Genomic DNA, 23,830 nt, shown 5'->3' on the forward strand with positions numbered 1-23,830 from the left:
TAAACCATTGCAGGCATATGATGTATGGAGTGGTCGGCTTTGCTCTACATATCATGGTCATTATGACTTTGTAAATTGCTGTTCATTTAACTCTCAGGATCAGGTAAATCTCATTTAGTCAAATGCCTTATGAGTTTTGACACACTTCAATTTAAGATTGACTATCTCTTCAAAGATTCCATAGATTACAACACTGGAAACTTTAGCCTATCTATCAAGAAGTGGGCATTCAACTTCTGTTTTATCTCTTTCATAAAATGCATCCTCAGTGATATCAACTGATTTTATGTTTATTCTTGGCCCCTGTGGTGTGGACAACAATTGTATTGCATAGCATCACCTCTTTTACTAGTGTTTGTGCATACAGGCACAGTTGATAACATAGATGTACACAAAAATTCAAAATCTTCAGGATTGTTGTTTTCCCATCCCAGTCTTATTTTCCAAATGGTGGATTAACCTGCACGAGTTCCACTACATCATAGTTGTCTTGGGCTTTGTTTTTCTATAGTTGGATGGATAAAGCTTTTGGTTTATTACATAATAATCTTTGACAGGGTATTCCAGGAAGTTGGACATGGGGATATAGGGACACATCAATTTTTTATTTTTCTGAATTTGGGGTACTGCTTTTATAATAAATTAAAGACCTTAAGAGTAATCAAAATAAAAAGAAAAATATGGTGTGCTAAATTTGCAATGACAAATCTTTCCCATTTTAGCTTTTTACACATTTTATTTTCCTTGGGAGGTTACCTTGCATTTTAGTTTCCAAAATGGAGCTAGCAGACAAGTCCGATAAAAAAATGGGGACATCCCCTTTAAATCCTTGGGAGATTGGCAACATCATCTAGCCCCCTTTGGATAAGTCCTCATGTATCACCGATTTAAACCTTGATCAGTGTTCATTAATTAATTTTAGCAGGTTGGATAAACAAAACTATTGGTAAGAAATACCAATTTCTTTTCCTGTTGTAATGAACATGTTGAAATTGGCTAAACATTGCAGCTCTCTTTTATTTTTTAATATGTATAGGGCATAGTTTTATGCCGATTAGCTCCTTTATTTAAATCTAGTCAAACAGTAGGTGCACAATATATGCCAATTGACTAGGGTATGAAAACTGCAACCGTCTAATTCTATGTCTATTGGTTTAAGTGAAGGAAAAAAACCTCCTTTGCTAGGGACAGCCCAAACCCTACCCTTGATTATGTTGATACTCGTAATGAGGGTTGCTCATTTTCTACTCCAAATTTGAAAGCTAAAAGTAAGAAGGTTGCTAAGGGTTCTAGGTCTTTATTCAAGAAAAAATTTCTATCTGAAAAGGAATTAGGGTGGGTTAGGTTCTCCTTCAAATAATGGTAAAATGAATGTCAAGATTAAATCCTGGGATGCAAAACTTCATACTCAAGTTGAGTTTGAACCCTGTATTCCTAAGTCTAACGATAACCCAAAGGAGGTCTATGCCCGCATGCATTAAGGTGAAAGGGGTTTTCTTTTTTAGCCAAAGTTTTTGTTGCTGCCGACTCCAAAGAGAATGGTTATAGTGAGAATTATGATGCCCAGAATCCTTCTATCTACACATGACTTTACTTCACCTCCCCCAGTGAGAAGGAGATATGAGTATTAATGATAAGGGCTTTCAGATCTGTATTGATCCTCGTAATACATGACAATCTGGACAGGCAGAGTGAAGCTCTTGGCAATAAAAAGGTTGATTATATTTTTATTAGTCTAAAAAAACTTGAAGACATAAATGCGAAGAACCATGTTTGTGATAGTTGTAATGATATATAAAGAATAATATTTGTGACATTAAGAAGAATTATTTGAGTGAAGACATTAGTAAGGAAAAAATCATGAATTATGATGAAGCTCACAGATGATATGATGAGAAAGACCGTCTCTGGTGTGGGCACTCTTCAAGCAGAGCTCAATGATGTAAATAGGTTCAAGAGGAGGTAATTTAATCCTCAATAAAGAAGATGAAAAGGAACACAGATCAGTTCATTGTGGGTCCTACTAACTGGGGTGATATTGTAAAGATGATTACCAAAGATTGGGACTCCCTGGTTGTGAGCTAAAGAAGCTGATTTTCTTTTTGCTTGGGTTGGGGTTCTACTTTTTAAGCTGTTTGTTTTTAGTTTATGTTTTGAGTCGGTTTGTTTTATTTTATTTGGTTTCGCTTGGTGGTGCTAGTAAATGTGTTTGCTAATTTTGTTTTGCTATTTACTGGGACAGTCTCTTCAAGCTTAATCATTCAGAAGAACAGCCAAGGCTGGAGTAAACATCTTCCAATGGATATGACATGCATTTAAAAATGTGCACTCAAGAGTCAAGACACATGAACTGACATGACCTGTGGAAGAAATAACTATGCTTGAACTGTAAAAACATTGGAATTCAACACAAAGGTGCTTGGGAAAAGGATAAATCTATTTTATTGAGGTGTATTCAGATGATGAGAGAGAGTTCAAGTCATGTATAGAGGTTTTGAGTGTAGAAGAGAATGGAGTCTTACTATCAGGTTTAGAAACTTAAGGCATATAATGAATGTGTTATTAAACAAAGATCACAAATAATCTCTCTCTCTCTCTCTCTCTCTCTCTCTGTGTGTGTGTGTGTGTGTGTGTGTGTGTGTGTGTGTGTGTGTGTATATATATACACAAGAATGTTTCTATAACGAACAAAGAGAGAGAAATAGAAACATTCTAAAGAGAGAAACAAAAAGTTTTGATATTGAATAGAGAGAGAATATGGAAACATAGAAGAGGAGCGACCATCAAAAATTGAAATAAATCTAAATAAGAGAAACAAAAATAAAGAGATTTAACTTTAATACTCTCTCTTAATGTTCAATATAACTTCAAAACAAAATTTGCAAGTGAATCCTCAGAAGGCATAAAAGGCATACTTGGGTTGATCAGTGAGCTCTGTATGCTCTGCAATATTGGCCTATGGCTGAGCCCACCTTGCTTCCACTATTCAGAAGCAATGTGAGTACTAAAATCTTCAATATTATGACCAATTTTGTGGTAGTAGTTACTCTGATTTTTCTTCTTCTTGGAGCTATCTTGAGGCTAAGTTGATGATTGGGGCGAGCCTTTATCGTTGTGAAAGGAATGGGCTGTAAATGCTTGTTCAAAGGAGAATGAAGGAGCATTGATGCCATACTGTTGTTTCTAACGATCCTATTGTAGAAGTTTGGTGCACATATCTAAATATTTAAGGTCAAGATTAGTTGTAGTAATATTGATGTGTCAATAAAGTGCTCGTAGGATTGTGGTAGGCTTTTCAAAGCAATGACTACCATATCCTCTTCCTCCATTGTATGGCCATTGGCCTCAAGCTGATCTTTGATGTCCTTAATATTTAGTATATGCTCCTATAAGGACATGTGCTCATCCATAATAATAGAGAATAGTTGGTTTTTCAAAATAAAAGCTCTTCTTTTGTCTAATGTCTCGTGGAGATCCTTCAGTGTAGTCAAAATCTTTGTAGTTGTCTTGTTAGACAATACTCGACGCTACTGATCATTAGTTTCTAAAAGCTTAATGAGCATAACAACTTCTCTTGAGTAGCATTGACTATGGTACGACAAGTTTCAGTATCCTGAACAAGTGCCTCAAGGCTCCAAGATCATCATCATTCTCTTCTTCTAGGCATTGTAGTTCTTTCCATTGAAGCACTGACTGCCTTCCAATAGAAGATTGGTGAGAGATGCCATGACACATTTTTTGATGTAAAAAAGCGTGAATATCTAAAAAGGTACAAACTTCGAGGCATATTGGCCGAAGGCACGGAAAAAAATGAAATAAGACCTTGAAGAGAGCTCAAAAAACTCAGAAGGAATCTGATGTCAAATTCTGACTCCATTGGATTGAAAATCGAAGCACAAAAAATGATGCACCCTGAAAAAAATTGAAATTGACCTAGTTGAGCTTATGAAAAACCAACAAGGAATTTGCGGGAAAATAAATTCAATTTGCAATGAGGGCTGAAAACATTAACCAAAATGTGCATAAATGTTAGATGTTAGGTAAAACTTTTAAAAATTGCAGATTGTAGTTAAAAAATGGATGAAATCCTAGCTGCAGAAGACATAGAGCACTATAAAAAACCCTAGATGGCTTGAAAACAAGAGAATTCAACCATAGAAGAAGCCTAATGAGTTGCAGAAATAGAGAAAGCAAATGAGTTGCAACAATGGCTGCCATCGGCCCTAAAAGTCAGAAAATGGAGCCAAAACAAAATTCTGAAAACCATAAAAAGGAAGCTCAAATCTGCAGAAATGGCTACCCTTTTTACCAAAGAAGCTTCAAAACCCATAAATAGAAGATGACTTAAATGTGCAGGCACTAAGGAGGTTTATAGAAAAAAGAAAAGTAATGAGAATTGGAATCGTATCAGAATTGGCAAGGCCGAATCGAATTGTGAATCAACCATGAATCGGAATCGAATCGGCCACGAATCAGAAAATTAAAAAAACCCTTGAAATTTAGTGAGTAACTTATTTCATAAACCCTTTATCGCTGATTCGATTCACCAATTCACAAAAAATCGTTTGGCTTGAATCGAATCGCCGAATCAGGTGAATCGCCTCGATTCTTGGAACTATGGAAAAAAGGCACAACAATAATGAAAAAAAAATGAGCTGTGCAGAACAAATCCTATCACTAAAAACAAGCCATGTAGAACAAATCCCATCACTGAAAACAAGCCATGATGCAGGAAAAACCCCGTCGCAGGTCCATGGAAGCATAAAAATGGCACCAAAAATCAAACCTGAGTAGTATATGCCACACAAATTGTAGACAAGGACATGAACATGGGTGGGGGAAAAAACCTCAAGAACAAATCCATGTGATTCCTGTAAATTGATTTTTTAATTTAAACACACCTAGGCAAAGGATGTCAAAAATCATGAGTCTAAAATTTCATAAAGAGATTAAAGATTTTCAAATTATAATTTTTTGAAATGATTTTTAATACACCCAAGCAAAGGATGTCAAAAATCACATTAGTCTAAAATCTCATAAAGAAATTAAAGATTTTCAAATTATTAGTTTTTCAAAGAAATAGCTCTAATACCATATCATGGTAAAATAATGAATGTGTTATTAAACAAAGATCATAAATGATCTATATATAAAGTATACACAAGAATTGTTCTATAATGAACAAATAGAGAGATAGAAACATTCTGAAGAGAGAAAGAGAGAGAAAGTTTCTGTATTGAACAAAGTGAGAATAATGAAACATGGAAGAGGAGTGACCATTAGAAATAGAAATAAATCTACAGAAGAGAGAGAAACAAAAATAAAGAGATTTAATTCTAATACATATCTCCATTTGAGGAGGGAGTTCAGTTATCTACTATTGCTTTCTTGGTTGTAGCACCAAAGTACCATTCTTTCTAAGTTAAGGGAAGGATCAAAGGACAACATGTTGTGGTATTCATTGATGGTTTTGATGGAGTTCTAGCTTTTTACAAAGTTAAGGCCTCCATTTATCTACAATATTTTCACTCATTTTTATCAGCTTAAAATTTTTGGATCATTATCATGTTGTCATTAGGATGAATTTTTATATCCAATTAATTGTGATAAGCTTTTTCTTTTCAGTTTCAGACTTCGTGACACCATACGAATTCATTGTAATGATATAACCATTCAGCATTCAAATTATACAGATTATATGTTATTCTGCAGATGGAAGTGTTGCATCTTTATGTAGCAACCTTTGATCATTCTGAGGACTGTTTATTAGAAGTAAAGGCTCCAATATCTCATCAGAAATGTTTATTGGTTGGGTGTGACAGATACATTTGTTTGCAATAGTGATCTAGAACGTGGCAAAGGTTTTGGAACATATCAGTCCTCTGATCATTTGAGAAGCTGGAAAAGGCTAAAGTGAACAAAGGTCAAATCTGGGACTTAAAACCAGAAGTTACTGAATGCCTAAGCCAACTTGAGGGAGATGAGATGACTTCTACTGTAACAAGCTTCAACTCATTAGCAGGGTCTTCCCATGAGAATATTTCCATGCCTATCTTATGCTGTGAACATGAAAGATATAAACTGTGGACAATTAGAACAATTTAGTCAAATTTTGTAGATGCTGGTGCTGATAGTATATCTACAGTATACATTGGAAGCATCCATTATTTTCTTGTCTGGTACACTTAAAGGTAATCATTATCCATAAGCACTGGCAGAGCTCACATTCATAAGAGTCCCACACTCAATGCAAAGGGTTGAAGCATGGATAGAAACATTTAATCAAAAGTGAAGCCAAGTTGCATGTGTATACGCAAAAGGGCTGATGTCATGTCAAGAAGTTAGTATTTTGAATAAAATTTAGTCTTGACCCGATGTCAAGTCAAGAAGTTAGTATTTTGAATAAATTTTAGTCTTGACCAAAGCTATGTCACACTTGGATATTTCCATTAAACAAAGCACCTCAGTGACAATTAATATTATTATCAAGCAGCAGTTATCAAATGGATGCAATCAAGAGTCTTCATATGGGAGCAGTTACTAAAGCAGCAAAACATAATGGAATTGAGAGTACGAGAATAACAATCATGAAGAAAACGTGGACTCAACGCTTATATATTTTGATAGGATTGTGTTTATAAAGAGAAAAATGGAGCCTTGATACAAGACGAGTGAATTCACCAATGATAGAGATTAAATTGAACACAATATGAGTCGCTTCTTCAAATAGAGGATGAAACTGGTGGTTTCGGTGCTGAAGCTCATTCCTCTCTAGTTATTTATTCTGGACATGAGCAAATTCCATTCATATGGAGGATGAAGCTTTGGGAAATAAAAAATTGATAGTCCCATTAAATAACCGATGAATAAAAAAGGAAATTGCCGTTGGAAGATTGGCTCAGAAGCCACTCTCGGAGAAATTAAGTAGATGCACTCAGAAATTTATATATGACTTTTTGAATCCGGATATGCGTCACGATAATAATTGTTGGTCTTTTCTTCAACATAAGCATTTGCTATGTGTTGAACTTTCTTTTTGAATAGCCCAGTTCAGAGTGGTACGATGGTTGGAGGTCTTCAAAGATTGGATAGCCGGAAAAGCCATTTGTTGCAAAATTTCAAAACTTTGGAGCCATTGCAAAAGCAATGTAAACTCATGAATACTGAAGAATAAAGGCATGATAGAGTTGATCCACCATGGGTATTTGCATAGATAAAGTGACCTAGCGCGAAGAGATAAAAGTGATGATGTGTGGATCTAGGAGGGATATAACTTTGATTATTTTATATCAGATTAACTCTTGGTTTTTGGTGCAGGGTTATTCGCCTGGGTAGAGACTTGCGGCGGATTGAAGCAATCAATATAAAGGAACCCAAAATGGATATCATAGTTGCTGTCAAATCTGTAGCGGTTATATGTTTGGAGTTTAATATTCATCTTAATCTAATTCTTTCTTTGATATAATCGCATAGTTATAAATTGCGATTAGGTGTTGTGAAGAGTGGTGCCTTTTCATTTGCACCCTTTTTACCAATATAAATAATAGAAGTGTGACACAAAATTCATATACAGTTTCTAAAAAACTTACATATTCATACTATTATGCACTCTTGATATATTATATTTTTTCATTGGCAAAGGAATGAATTTTTGAATAAAGCTCATGGGTTTGGATCGTTGAGTACAACTTTTCTATGCTATTTTGGAATTTAACTGCATTGGATGGATCATCTATAAGGAGTGTCTTCATTTCAATTTTAATCCCGGCATAACTAGTCAACGTATTAATTTTACTTGCATAAATTTTATAGAGTTTTGTATTATTATTAAGTTGTCCTTTATATATATTTTTATTATTTTGAATAATTATTTCAATATTCGCATAAGTGGATATGAAATATCCCAAACAGATATTGACCCAATTTCATTCTCAAGATAACATTTAGATCATAAACATATGAAATCACATTATAAATAAACCAGTAATGTAAACCATAGGAAATATCCCCAATAGATATTTATCTAGCTTCTTCTTGAATGTAATATTCAAAACTCAAACATATGAAATTTCGTTACAAACCAACAGTATAAAAAGCCCAATAAATTCTCATAAAACTCTCTAAAACATGTTATTGCATTATACAACAACAATACAATAACCAGCATTCAAAATCCAATCTTAAACACAATTTTACAATCAGATTGGAACACTAAGAGAAGAACCTATAAGCAGAACCTATAAGCACATACGAGACACTTGAAGTGATGTCTCCATGTACAATGGGTTTGCGTCCACTGTCTGTCGACATGAGGGGCTGCGTCCTCACACTGGCTAAAAGTAAAAGCTTTCCGAATAACTCTCGCAAGAGAGAAACTGAAATCTGAATCATAAAATAAGCATACCAAATGAATGAGTCTCTTCGCTTTTTATCCTCATAGCTATGACTCTTCGATTCCCTTCCTGTCTTTTTGTTTTATCTCTCGTCCTTTTTAGCCCACTTTATAATATTAAATTGACTTTTTATAATTAGAGTCCACACTCTCTAAGTCAATTTTTAATATTATATAAAATTGTTTTAAACTTTTCTAATGTCCCAAAAAGGAGACATTACAGGATTGGATAATTATTGCATTTTAAACTTGATAAACATAGATATTGTGAGATATTTAATTGTTTTCGTATTGATGTCTAGTTTGTCTCCGTATAATAGGAGTTAAAATGCATTCTAGACTAGTTTAAAATTGCGTTCGTATAATTGATCCGTTGTGTCTGGATTATTAATCTGTTCATAGTTTAAGTACATTGAACTTTATAAAGTTGTACGTTTCAACTTATAATATTGACTCTGTTTGCCCATTTAATTAAGCATTGGTCCTTATATTACTCTTGATTCATAGTCCATATGCTAGCAATTATTTCATATGTTTCCTTTGAAGAATTAATATATTCATTTGTTGCATTAATCTATACTTATTCTTATTTTAAAAATATTCATTTATTTTTCTCAGTTCATAATTTGCAAGTTTAAAGTTTTCTACAATTCTTGTCATTTAGGAAACTTTCATTCAAATTCTAGTCAATCTGCTTTAAGCATCTTGGGTCTAAGTTGTTGTCTTGGATTAAGTGCACCTGCCTTGGTCTTGCATAGCCAAAAGTGTAGGGAACTTGGACTACACTGTTTAGTTCCGTCAAGTTGGCCATAACTAGTTGGATACCCCAACATCGACTTGGCAAGACTTGTAGGATTCCAATCCGCGGTTTTGGGAACCAACAGGTTCAACTCACAACTTTGTTGATCAAGGTGATAGTATAGATTTGATTGAAAGCTAAGACACTATAGAGATCAAAGTGGCAGTAGTAGATGGTTATTCATTGGCTAGCAAGCAGTTGATTTGAATTACAAGTAGTAGTGAGTGGGTATACTTTCATGTTTCATCCCTAACTTTATCTCATCCCACTTGGGGGAGCTCACATGTTTTGGGCGTCTACTGTGATGAAGCCTTAATTTTTTGAGAAATTTAGGCCTCCATTTAAGAAATAATATTGGATAATTGATGCAAATATCATCATTAATGTCAACGGTGTAATGTCCCTCTCTGAGCAGTAAGGTGGAAAAAGATTTAGTAAATGCATCTTACTCCTTTCTTGGCATTTGATAAATCAACATAAAATCCTATATGTTGGTAAACTCCACTGAGTAATTAAATTACTAACATATAGCCCAAAGAAAGTGAGTGGAATAAGACAAAAATAAGATGACTTGAGCAATGACTAGGATGGGGCTGAGGTGAGTTGCTAGCATGGCTTGGGAAATCAAGAAGTCATGGGATGTTATAAAACGGTGGAAGATTTATATGGAGAGTGCTCAGACAAGGGGGAGATTATTGAGTTGTAATTATTACTTGGCAGGAACAATCAGAAGGGACTGATATTTAACTATTTTCAGGCTCCAGGAGTCTCAGGGAATAAGTTTAGTTAACAGTTGCAGAATCTAATACATTGGCCAGACCCTCTGTGTGGATAGGGTCTCACAGAAAATGCTATCTTCGGTTTGGAAGACAACCCAGGATAGTGTGGGAATTGTTCAACAATAAAGTTGTGAGTGAGGAGCAAAATTCATTATTGGTTGAAGAGTTGTAATAGCGACGAGAAGATCATTCGAATGCAAGTGTGTTGATATAGAGAGAAGGGAAATCGTAGATGTTAGTAGGAGTTTAATGTGTCGTAAGTCAGAGGCTTGGTTGTGTCGAGGGGAAGGAGACGACAAGGGTGTTTTGACCAACTCTTGGTTCTAACAGTGAACTTCCCACAAAGAAGCTTTTAAAACTAGTGCTAAATGCGGGCTTAGAGGATATCGGGCCTGAGGGAAGTTGGGTGTGTTGGGTGGATATTTTGCAACTGACAGTGTTGGGTAAAAATCCAGTCGCAAAATAGGATGACCAGCCACGTGTGAGACAGAATCTCTCCTACCTTAAAAGGAAGACTCCCCCTTCTCACCATTCCTTGGATCAACTCAAGGTAAGCAAGAAATCGAGATTTTTTAAAATGGGTTTTACCAATATCCTTTCTTTTTAACTTTCAGGAAAGAATCCACTTACTTGTGGAATGAGTAATGGGTAGAGTGAATCTCTAACTACACTTCTATCAAGAGTTGGAAACAATGATACTGATAAACCTTCACTAACTCAAAAGGCTAGCTGAAAATGTACCGGTTTGGCTCTAAGTCCGGTCATATTTCTATATGGAAAAGCTTTACAATTAGGGCACAAAGACTCCTAAAAGTAAGAAAAATTTAACTATTTTGTGAATTAAGGACAAAAATATAAGCTACAAACAAAGCTTCTTTCTCTACACTTCCACAATTGCTCTTGGTCAAAGCTCTGGCTCCAATTGCTTCTTAACTCTTTTCTATTCAATTCACGAGATACAATTACCAAGAACACAAGATAACATGAATTATAGACAAAGCTTATAACTCATGCAAGTAACAATCTCACTTAATCAAAGTTAAGTCTCAAATGCTCCTTTGTATTCACTTTTTCTCAAAATAGTGCTTACACAAACAAAGTTTTGCCGGCACAATTTCTCCAAAGCTCTCTTGTGTAAAGATAATGATGATTTTACAATGAAGGGGTACTCCTTTATATAGGCACAGGAGTTGAGAAAAAGGTGGAGGAAAAAGTGGGAGCAACTCAACCAACTTTGACCTAGTCTAACTACAGGAGAAAATAAAGGGTTTAATGCAACTGTACATGCAATTCGCATTACATCCTTTTACATACATGTAACTCGCATTACATGTAATTACACTTTTTCATGTAATGCATCGTTTATAACTACTAACATGGAATAAAAACAAAAACAACAATATTAAAGATTGTTTTTCAGTGCCTTGAATTTGACAATGATGTCACACACTATGGGAAGATCAACAATTTCCATAGTTTTCGATATGGCTTCTACTCTCACTGCATTTTCATACGCTGATTGCACAACTTTGGAATTTGCTGCTGTAGTATCTAACAAGTATTTTGTCAAGGATTTATACAAGACAAACTTGTTCATCGTGTACTAACCAAAATCTTCAGAATCTACATCAGCATTGATCCTGATTGTATATTCTGAATTTGCTCTTTCTACTACAATAAGATTACCAAGCTCATCAGTAACATGGCATCCCATTTGTTCCAAATCACAAGTAACACTTATTTCAACTGCTTGACAATCTTTAAAGGCCATCTGCAACTTTGTGATCATCTTCTTCAATGTTTCCTCTTTGTAACCAATGGGTCCTTGAAATCTGAAGAATATTTCACATAACGGAAGAATGTCACATGAGACCAAGGCTTCCAGATTGAATTTTACCATTTCATCCCAATCATCAAGGATTTCCTTCAAGTTATCTGCTTCTTGAGTCAAAGAAGAGATTAAATTTCGCTCCATTTCATTTATTTCTTTGACATGCCTAAGGACTGCAAATGTCTCCGTGATGGCTCGAACTCTTTCAGAAATGATTTCCTGTATCCAAGACTTGGCGGCTCAACCAACTTTCTCTCTTTAGATGTTTGAGATATAACAACACTCTGAGAAGATTGTTGCCGAACGACTTTGTTTAGACAAGAGACCTCCTGTTTCAGTTGATTTTTCTTTTCCTAAAGCTCATGATTGCTTTTTGATACATTAGCCAATGCATCTTGAGCATCTTGCAAACAAATTAAGTGTGATTGCTTTTCGATTTCAACTTTAGTAATCTTGTAGTCAGAAGAAGTAGGTTCCTCAACAGGTTTATCTACCAAAGGCTCATCAACTTCAATAAATTTGGTTTTATCTAAATCAACCAAAAATCTGTAAACAATATTGTCTTTCAAAGATTTGGATTTGGTCTTCTTAACAGGAAGATTGTCTGGAGGAACGACCACTTTTCTCCTCTTAGTTATGTTGCTCAACCATGCAGGTAGGCTGAAACCTTCATCCGTAGAAGCAGTTTCAGTGGAGACCATTGGCATTGATCCTGATTGTATTTCTGTTGTAGTAGAGCAAGATTCAGTTTACACAACTGAAGGCATAGGAACATGCTAAGAAGACTTCGTCATGAAAAGCTCAAACCCTATCAAGGATGTATCAAGTTGGGAAACTTGACCATTGGTAAGAGTTGGAAAATCTTCAAACACATTTGCTAAATGTTCATATTGTTCATTTGCAAGGATGCGAGGAGCAACAGAGAAAATAGGAAGAGCCATGGTATTAACCTTCGATAGTAGAATGGAAGGAGTGAAAACAATGGAGAATGAATCCACATCATCATCAACCTCATGCAAAAAAGGCTCTTCATGTATAGAAGATGTACAAGCTTGTGCAGGCTTTGCAGGAGATATGATCATGATTTCCCCTTCTTCATCTAAATCTCCTTTATCAGATTCCTTCTGATTCTTCCACTGATTCTTGAATTGGTTCAGGAATTTGAGATGAACTAGCTCATTTTCCGCCCTTCAATTTGAACTTGAGAGAACCCTTAGTATCAAAAGATGAGACCCCATCTTTCCCTGTTATTTCCAGTTGTGACTTCGTGCCAGGAGGACCAAAACTTCCACAATCCAAGCCCATCTTAGGATTTACACTTTTAAGGCCTTTACTTTTCAGCCATTTGTTGGTGTTTACCAAGATGTTTAAAATCTATCCATGATAGACATACCTTCCTTTTGTTGCCATTGAATAGGAAAAGACACTTCTTATCAAAGCCGCTTGATGAAACTCTGGATCAAGGATGTTGCCATCATCTTCAACTTGGAAATCCCTTCGGATTTCCAACATGTTAAAATCAATTATCTACTACGGGCTTAATCTGCAGCAGTCCATCTTCATGATGTCAAGTTCTGTCCTCATATCAATCCACATATCCTCGATGCGATGAACATGAGTATAGGCTCTCTTCATTTGAGAGTTCATCTCTCGGTTGACAAAATCAAATCTGGCCTTGAACTTCTTCAAGGTGATCATTTGCAACTCTGCTTCCATGTTCTTTGCTTTAGGCACAGAAATGATCGAATAATTGCCAATAGCCAAAGGTTTAGCTGAGGTAATGCCAAAACCAAGCCTATGCAAAACATGTTGATCACTCTGCACGTCTATGAGCTTTCTAGCTAGCTCCATCAAGATGATTCGATTTGTAGCATACCTAGGTAAGGTATACGGCTCACCTTTGAAATATCCAATTTCAAGTTTGTGAAAGTAGGAAACTGAATAAAAATACAGCCGTATTGATTCACCTTCTCCCATGCTGCATCAAATACTCTTTTGACAAATAACTGTTTATCGAACAAGCACCAGAAATGCCCAAAGAAGGCATCTTGGACTCTTCTATAATGAAATTTACTATTTGCCAAAGTGATTTGGTCATAGTAATCCCAAATAGGAACTTGAAGACAATCTCCCTTGGTTGAAAGACTGGAGAAAGATCCCATAGCAGCAGCAATGTAAACAAGGTAAGAGTTCATGTAATAAGGTACCAAAGTTTCCACGTTGCATATCTACTGGCAAAGTGCAGTGTTGATGAGCTCTCCCCAAAAGATGCGATCTTTATTCTTCATAGGTTGAAACATGAACTTATACATCCATGGCTCGAAATCAATAGAATCTTTAAGGCCACAAATTTTGCTGAGAAGAATGATGAGATCCTTATATTCTTGCTTAAAGTTAGACCGATGAATAGTCTTTGGCCATCTGGAGAAGTTGCTTCTCTTATTGTCTAACCAATAAAGGTTGACATACTTTTGATAATCACCCTTTTGCCCATTCTAGCATGCCAAAGATGATTCTTTGGTCAAATCAACACATTCTGCTTTATGCGGAACCTTGAAGATTTGTTCTATGACCTTAGGATCAAGGCTAATGATAACCTTGCCATTAGCGTCTTTGATAGTCTTTGTCTTTGGAGTAAACCGTCGTGCACATCCAAGAATGAAGTCAGGTTCTATGGCTGCCATAGGAAATGTAGACACTAGGTGAATGTTGCTTCTTTTGATACACTTCATTTCCTGACTAGCTGGAGCTTCAACTCTCTGTAGAAAATCAGCCACGTTCACATGATCAATCTTTTTGTCCATCATGTTATCCAGAATAGATATGACCGATGAAGGAGCTGCATGAGCCAATTCTTTATCATATTGATATTTCATTTTTCCTTTGGATTTTGATGGTGGGAACATTTCTTGTGCTTGTATTGCAACACAAAAATCCCAAAACATAAATACATCATCAGATGGAATCGCCATACAAGTTGATTTGTGATAAAAAAGGATTTAGAAACAAATAGGAGACTTGGTAGATTCAACGAAATGAGCTTGGAGAAATCATGTGCATATGCAATGGATGGAAATGAAATGAATAGAATGCGGAATGAAATGATATGAAAGTGAAAATATGGAAGATGGAATGAAATGAGAATGTGTGATGGTGAAACGCATGGGAATGCATTCAAATGAAGATTGTTGATTTCAAAGTGATAGTGTTTTTAAGGCATTATGAAAAATGAGTACATGTAAGTGCAACATGTAATGGGAGATAGAAGGTGAGATGAGATGCGAATGTGGGTGGAGGGTGCACTTCACATGTAAGTGCGAATGGAGGATGAGATGGAAAGCATGGAAATATGTAGAAACATGTATTTGCTCACGAAGACGCAAATGTATATGGAAAATGGAAGAGGGATAATGAGTTTTGTAGTCACTTTTGGTGAAAAAGGGAAGTCAAAGTACATGGAAAATGAAAATGACATCTTTTTGACTTTTCAAAAAGTGACTTTTAATCAAAATCAGACCTTTTGGAAGCAATTACATATAAGACATTTCATGTAATCGTGTCGTGCGAATGGATGCGAAAAGTGAGATGAGTGAAAATGGAAATGGAAAATGAGATTACATGCATGTGCAGATGGTGAATGAGATGGAAAACATGTAATCACATTTGTTGAGCGAGAGATGAGGTGTTGTGACGGAGAAACGAAAAGTGGAACGTGATGATGCTTTCGCATGAAGTGAAGCAAAAACAAATTTTTGGGAAAGAACTTGCAATTTCTCCAAGTGGAGAAAACCGGCAAGCAAGCACAAAGCACAAAACACAAAAGAAAAAACGTACCTTTGGAAAGTGACTCAAACATGCGAAGATGCTTCAATACACAAATTGGAAATTGGGACTTGGGGAAGAACCAAAATCATGGAAAAGAACAAAAACTTCATTTTTAAAGGAAAAATGCACTTTCCATGGCAAAGATCTCAACAAGTGACAATCATCAAGCAATTACGTACATAAAATCAACAAGATAAGCATGAATTAAAAGCAAGAAAGAAAGAGTCCTACATGTGCCAAAAAATGAAGGGAAAAGATGCTCCAATGTTTGAAAAATTCTTCAAAAATGTTTGAATCTTTCAAACTTCTACAAATTCGAATGGGAGAAGGCAGCAATCAAGGAAAAGTTGGTAGAAGATACCAAAACGTGCCCTAAAAAACTCCAAGATCCAACATTTGGAAGAACAAAATGCTTGGGATGTTTTTAGCAAAAAACGTGTTTATCCATGATGCAAGGTCAAAATGTTTTGGCGTTTAAACACTAAAATGTGCATCAATATGTAATGCAATCCCAAAAAGAAGCCAAATTGATTTGCTTTGGAGTGAAAACATGGAGCAAAAGTGGATTTATTTGCTAATTTCTCCAAAAACGTGCCCTGGATGGGAGCTTCGGAAAACATTTTTTAGCTTGTTAAATTGAATTTAAATGCAAGATAAATCATTGCCAATCAAAAACACCTCCAATAGAAGAAATCTCATGCAAATCCGTTGAAAAAATCTCTACTTATGATCAAAATCGAGTTTTTTGAGGGCGAAAACATGTTCTTCAAAATTAGACTCTTTGAGTGTAATTGCATATATTAAAACATGTTTTTGGTCAAAATCGGACCTTTTTGGGTCACTTGCATGGTTTAAAATATGCATCTCATCAAAATCACACTTTTTGGGTGCTATTGCATGTTTTAAAATGTCTATAAGCAAAATTGGACCTTTTGAGGGAGGATGCATGTTTTAAAATGCATCTCACTTTTTTGATATAAAAGCAAGGTCACCGGTAGACGGGGAGACTTCGAGGTCTCCGGTACGGCAATTTTTCAAATAGGAGACGGGGGTACTTGGAGACGGCAAATTTTTTTTTAATAAATTTTTTTAATAGTTTAAAGAATCTAATACTAAAAGTAAATACAAAATTTGAAAATAGTAATACTGTAAGACTAAAGTAAATAATAATAGTAATGTCACATTAAAAATTAAAATAGACTCATAGAGTCAAAGATTTCAAAACTCACATGATCACAATATTGTATCTCATAGACATATTTGTTTTTCGAATATTGCATATGATCACCATCATATCAGATTGATAATCATTGAGATTATCATTACATATTCAAATTTTAAATTCAAAAAAGTATAGTTTGATGCTGAATTGCTGATATACAAACAAAAATGAACACTTTGTACAAAAAACCAAGGTTGCATGGGTACTCGTACCCACACCCCTGGTACTCGTACCCACCGAGTACCCACGTACCCAAGTACCGGGTACACGTATCCCACGTACCGGGTACTCGGTGGAGAGCATCATAGCTAAGGACCTTGATTAAGATTTTGATTTTGGTTTTTTATTTTTGTATTAGCTTGTTGTTTATCAAACTTAATTCAATACCAAATCAGTTTGAAACTCTGATACTCATTAACAATAAACTTTATCACTGTTCAAGTCATAAGTTTATCATTTGCAATATGTCATTGTTATATGATTTAGGATCCTCTTGTTCATGTTTAAAGTCTGCCTTCTTTTTTATGCATCTAAGAATTTATCATGTATTATTATTTCAAACATATAGCAAATCTGAAACTGAAAACAATACATTACATTTGCAAACTTTATCACTGTTCTTGTTTTGAAAAACCCTTATCATGACTCATAATTTCAGATTTTTTATAAATATAAAGGTATAATTTCTAAATAAGTTTGACATACCCAAGTACCTCCATCCCCTATTATGAAAATTACTTTAAACATTAAACATTCAGCAATAGCATATATATATATATATTTCAAATTTCTTGTTTTGAATGCTCAATGTCATGACTCATGACATATACTTTGATTTTTATATTTTCTATAAAATATTAATAATATAGAAAAAATAGGCATACACACGTACCCCCGTCCCCTATTTTGAAAAATATGCGTACCCGTACCCGTTCCCGTACCCGTCCCCATTCCTGTACCCACGTACCCGTGCAACCTTGCAAAAAACAAAAAACAGAAATATATCTAGTATTAGTATGTCAATGGTACTATCATCTACTCCACAAGGTTGTGATCAAGTTAAAGATTTCAAAACTTACATGATCACAATATTGTATCTCATAGACATATTTGTTTTTCGAATATTGTATATGATCACCATCATATCAGATTGATAATCGCATCAGATTGATAATCGCTGAGATTATCATTAGATATTCAAATTTTAAATTCAAAAAAGTATAGTTTGATGCTGAATTGCTGATATGCAAACAAAAATTAAAACTTTGTACAATAAACAAAATATAGAAATATATCTAGTATTAGTATGTCGATGGTACTATCATCTACTCCACAAGGTTGTGTTCATCCATCTCAAGGCCTTCAGCTATCATACTCTCCAAAAAATCATCACTCTCCAAAAATATTTTAAATGATTTAATCATTTAAATTGTTGAATAAAAATAAAATTTTAAGTGTTTCTAATGTTTTTAAAGTTATTAATTTATTAAATAAAATATTTTAAATGATTTAATCATTTAAATTGTCGGTGGTCTTAATTTTTGTATTAAAAACATTAAAATGAGGGCTAAAATATATAAAATTATTTAATATTATATTTTACATTTATATTTTACTAGGAGACTTTGGGGAGACTTCACTTTTTGGATTAAGAGACAAGGAGACTTCAGGAGACTTCATCATGAAGTCTCCAACCTTTTTTGAGGTCTCTGGAGACGCGAAAAGTCTCCGAGACGCGACTTTTAGGGGGGAGACGGGTCTCCTGATAACCATGTATAAAAGTATAAACACTTCACTTTTGATGTAGTGGCATCAAAATGGTCCACTTATGATAGAATTTTGATGTAATGACATCAAAAAGGTCCACCAAAATGAACTTTATATGTAGTGACATGTAAAATATCCACTTTTGATGGATTTTAAATGTAATTGCATATAAAATGTCCACTTTTGAAAACTTTAAGTCATTTAATTTACTTAAAATTATAAAAATGTTACAAAATGGGCCATAAACAATATTTATTTATCATATTTAGAAATATAACATATAAACATCATTTAAAAAGTAACATTTAAATAAGCATTTGATTTAAAACCAAAAATTAAACTGGAACTATATAGTTATATAGTTACTTTAAGTGAAAAATTAAAAAGTAACTCAACTTAACTTTATAACATAAAGTGCACTATAGCCACTTTAAGTTAAAAATTTAAAGTTGAAGTAATTTAAAAATATAACAAAAAGTGAATATAAGTTATATTTATCAAAAAGTGAAAGTCAAATTGAAAATATAAAATCAAATTTTTAATTCGTGTTGTTGCACCAAAAAGGTCCACTTTTGAGGCACTAAAACGGGCATATCTCTTGACTGACAACTCCGATTGAGCTCTAGGTTAGACTAAATCGAAGGGAAAAGCGAAAGGCATGACATGAGCAAAACCAAAGGACAAAAAACTAACAAAAAGATTTGATACACAAATTGGAATGGATGGATCGATCGATATTAAGCAATTGAATATCAAATTCAAGCTTAGAGAAACGTGAAACTAGTTTGAAAAAGTTTTGTGCTGTTACCAACATTTTGGGGTGACAAAATGTAGGACAACAGCGTGTTAACCACACACCAGCATGGGAGACTGACTGACTAGCAGGGCGTCCAAGCCCGGGGAAAGAGAAATAGAGTTGTGCCTTCAGGATTTCCTTAGTGCAGTGCAGAAATGGGTATTTGGAGCTCAGGTTGCTATTAGCTGGCTCTGTGATAGCCATTCTGCATATTCTTTGAACAATATTGCTCCAGAGATTTCACCCAGCCGTGGAGGCTAGGAAAACAAACACTGTATGTACTTCCATTTTCTGCTATAATACTTCTGTCATACTTTTATGGACACCAAACTGAATATTCATGCATGAGATGCTTTGTATTAAATCTGAAGTCTTCAAATTTGCATTGTTAATTTAAAATGGGAAATTAGTAGTTTGTGTTCAGCCGGGTAGTGTAGTTGGCACATTGGGGGTTGCTTGCTACAAACGGTCAAAAGACACTTGAAAAAAATATTTTGATTGTATTATAAAGAGCGTTTGGAATTATTGACAGGTAACAATTCAATGACACTTTGTTAAAGAGTCTATACTAGATTGTTATGGCAACATGCAAAGAGACATATACTTTAAAGAGCTGTGGATAAACATCCTTTAAAGATACGAGTTATGCAGTCTATGAACAAAGACAAACTTCAGAAGTAAGTAGATGCATTATAGTATCTATTCAAATAACAGATTCGAATACACATTCACAAAAACCTGATATAAGCAGTCAAAGCCAAAGACGATATAGAGACTCAGACAGATTCTGTCTATACAATCAACTAAAAGTACTTCTGAGATGGCTTCTCTTCCTCCAACTACTTCTCTATCTGAACGAACTCTAGGAAACATAAGCATGCTAGTAAAGGTACCATCTATCATATTTCCTCCAAGTCCTCACAACGAAGGGTCTGTTGCTTCTGCTCAAAGTACTCATGCTTTGGCAAGATCTTAGGACCAACCTAGTATGCCTGGCATAACACTGCCAAAGAATAGAGAACAAGAAAGCACCGGTTGCAATGCCTCCTATGTCTATTTCTTCTCCTCCAAATCTGTTTCCTTATGAATCCCCACTTGAGAAGCTAAAAGCACTAGAAGTGGTACCAATTGCAGAATACTCACCCCTGGGAAACAAGCATGATCTGAAAGAGCCTTCTGTTTCTCCAATCGCATCCTCTGCAAATATGCCCAAGAGCACTAATCTGTACAAGCAAGGATTTTGTTTAATGAAGAAATCTATCACAGAATTGCATATACTCTCACAGCACTGAAAACACTCTGCCAGGGACTGTGTACCTCCACGTGCTCTTGAGCATCAGTTCTTCCTGTGCAAACTGTTATGAGTGAAAAAACTAATGCAAATAATTAAGTGCGCTCTTCAGTGTAATTTGTTCACGATCATGAAATGACATGCCATGATGATAGTGGCTTCCAATAAAGACTGTACAATTATTGAGTTGGTGCATCCACCCAATGGCACCCTTGTTGGAGAAAGTGACATTTCTACGACTTGATAGAGAAACAAATGAAGTTTTCAATCTTCTCCAATAGCTTTCTGAAAAGTCTAGAAGTGTTTGTGGCACTTTTGCTAGTCTTAAAAGGAAGTATATGTTCACTCATGATAAGAAATAATAAGACACATATTCTAAGAGAGATTCAGAAGAAGCATTCATATCTATTTGTACGAAGGGATAAGGAGAAGAATATATGGCTTTTTAATGTAAACTTATATATTATATTTTAATGATAAATAAAAGGCCCTTTTGTAAATATTTGTTCAAAGCAGAGAGATAATAATTAAAATGTGATTTGTCCTTTATGATCAATCAAGAAATTATTGGATTATTCCGACAAGGCTTTATTTTTTGCATTGGGTATTTTCTGCATTCTGTGTTCAACAACGGGGAATAGTTTGAAAAATATTATTTTTTTGTGTCTCTAGCTAACTGAACTGCCTACCTAAGAAGTTAAATTCCTTTTGGCTAGTATAGAACTACGTATGAAAAGTATCTATTGCAGAGCTCAGGAGTAATTGATGATATTTTTGATGAAACATTGTCTCATAAAGTTGGACATAATAATCTTCATAATAGTTGACTTTGTTGTCTGAATAAAATAAGGCAGTGGTCTTTTAAAATCATTGGAATATAGTTTATTGGGGTTATTAATTGAAGTCAGAAATCTATATACTTCCTTTTTGCAAGCATATAATCAATTGTTGACAACCTTGCACAAACATTTAACCATTTCAAGCAATCACATAAATTCATATTGATCGAGTTTGAGGACCTTGCCAACCTGAGATCTCGTAAAGTTTAAATTTGCCATAGAAAAACTTTGAACCAGGTGATTGAGGTTTGAAGTGAAGGTTCACCCACCAAGGTGTGAGGAAGCCTGAAGTACAAGAGAATTATTTCCGTTTCATTGGCCAGAACTGATTTGGAATCCTATTGGAGAACTGGCAAGCTCTTGGACTTCCAATCCATGGTTTTGGAAACCAACAAATGGGTGACTCTACTAGGGAGAGTTGCTCACAATTTATATTGTGAAGTTACCTTGAATTTTAGATTTTGCAAATCAGAATTAGATAACAGTTGTATCAGTTTGTTTGGAAGTGTACCTTGCTGGAAGCAAGAACCCATAAAGCTTAAATTCGCTATAGAAAAGTCTTGAACCTGATAATTAGGGTTTCAGGTAAAGGTTCACCCGCCTAGGTGTAGCGAAACCTAAAGTGTAGGTGAATTGAAGTTATTCTTGTTTGTTGGCCATAATTGATTGGGCAATCCTATCGGAGAATTGGTGAAGCTCCTACATTTTCATTTTGTGGTCTTTGGGAACCAACACATTGGTTACACTGTTGGGAGAGTTTGTATAGACTACTAAACGATGACATTCAATTTTGTGTATGAACGGAGGAAGGCTATCAAGTGGGTTACAGATGTATCAATAGAACAAATGTCAGCTCATCAAATCGAGAGGCTTTTTGATATGTGACAAAGTTGAACGGTGACTATGTCCACTATTAAGAGTAGATATAGTCAAAGTTTGTGCCTCTAGGGATAACATAGAGAGGATTGTTGAGGAACTGCTGAAAATTGGGACATGTTAGACCTAGAACAAGTCCATTTGCATCCCTACTAGTACTAATGAAGAAGAAAGATGGAACATTGAAGAACACTGAAACACTTGGATATGGTGCTGGCCATGCTCAGCAGATACTTGGTTTGCCAAGAAAAGCGAGTTTGGATTAGGATTGCACTTTTTTTTTGCTTGGGACACATAATGAACAATGTTGGTATTCAGATGGATTCCAGCAAGGTGCAATCCAAGAGTGGCCTTGTAATGAACTGTCCTTAAATTTTTTGGCCAATGCTTATGTAAATCAGGAGTGCTAATTTCGTCAAACAGTTTGCAGACCCTTTGAAGTAACCTTAAAATTCTTGAACTGATTACTGTTATGTGAGATTCAAGGAGCTATGAAGGAAAGCATAAAATCATGAGGTAAAACAGTTGGGAAGCAAACCTTAGAATGAACAAGCTAAGTGGTGACTTAATTTTGTACTGTAAAATTTTATATCAGAATTTTCAAACGTTACCACAGATCAAGAATAGTATTTCTCCAGCCTTTGAAATTTGAATTTGGCCCCAAATATATTTTGATATTCAGAAATAAATTGAGGAATATTTATTCCGTTCACATACAAGCACATAATGGATTTTAAGAGCAAGGACATTATAGACCTCTTATTAAGTTGGGACTGCTCGAAATGAGACTTTTCGTATGGAGACGTCTGTGCTAACCACCAATAATGTCGTAGACTAAACCACTGATTAAGTTCCCACTCCACGTTTATTTCTTATCTCTTCCAATAACGTGGACCCTCTGCAATCTTCCTCACGATTTTAAGAAACCCGACCCGTCAAGAAAACTAGGCATTATAACCTGGGCATGAATGGTTTAACTGTCCGCCCACGTCCTCAATATGTACACCCACGATACCTGTTACTGGATGTGCCAAGGGCAACTCAGAATTCAAAAGCTCGATATTCAGACTGTGCTCTGTCCCACGTGAATGTCCACCTTCACATATAAATGTCTGGCAGTGGTCTTAACCCGAATGCGCTCTCAGCTTTAATCTACTCCAATGACATTCGAATGGCTCTGTCATGCCCAAAATATAAGGGCAAAACACACACAACAATTTTTTTAATAAAAATAAGAACAATGATTAAATGAGATAACATGGTCGTAAAAGACTTTAAATGTTAAACTATAATGGAACTAATTGTTCGAATAGTTTTAAATTCGGATTACCAAAGATACTTTGAAGATAGATACCAATTCCCATCGATATAGAAGGTTACAACTCAGTGAACATTTCATAAGAAGGGTTATAT

General features: G+C 35.0%; 1 protein-coding gene across 6 annotated transcripts in view; it reads left to right on the forward strand.

Annotated features, from left to right (window-relative positions):
• The window catches only part of ATCSA-1 (Transducin/WD40 repeat-like superfamily protein), a 133,838-nt gene that overhangs the window by 80,494 nt on the left and 29,514 nt on the right, over positions 1-23,830 (forward strand). For all 6 annotated transcript variants that reach the window (XM_089803862.1, XM_089803858.1, XM_089803863.1 and 3 more), the window contains one exon: positions 14-103. In XM_089803862.1, the coding sequence (XP_089659988.1) occupies positions 14-103 (90 nt within the window). The remainder of the gene's footprint in view (positions 1-13; positions 104-23,830) is intronic.

The sequence above is a fragment of the Cupressus sempervirens genome, chromosome 10, assembly GCF_028749045.1.
Source record: "Cupressus sempervirens isolate cs-2001-9-10 chromosome 10, ASM2874904v1, whole genome shotgun sequence".
Taxonomy (NCBI): domain Eukaryota; kingdom Viridiplantae; phylum Streptophyta; class Pinopsida; order Cupressales; family Cupressaceae; genus Cupressus; species Cupressus sempervirens.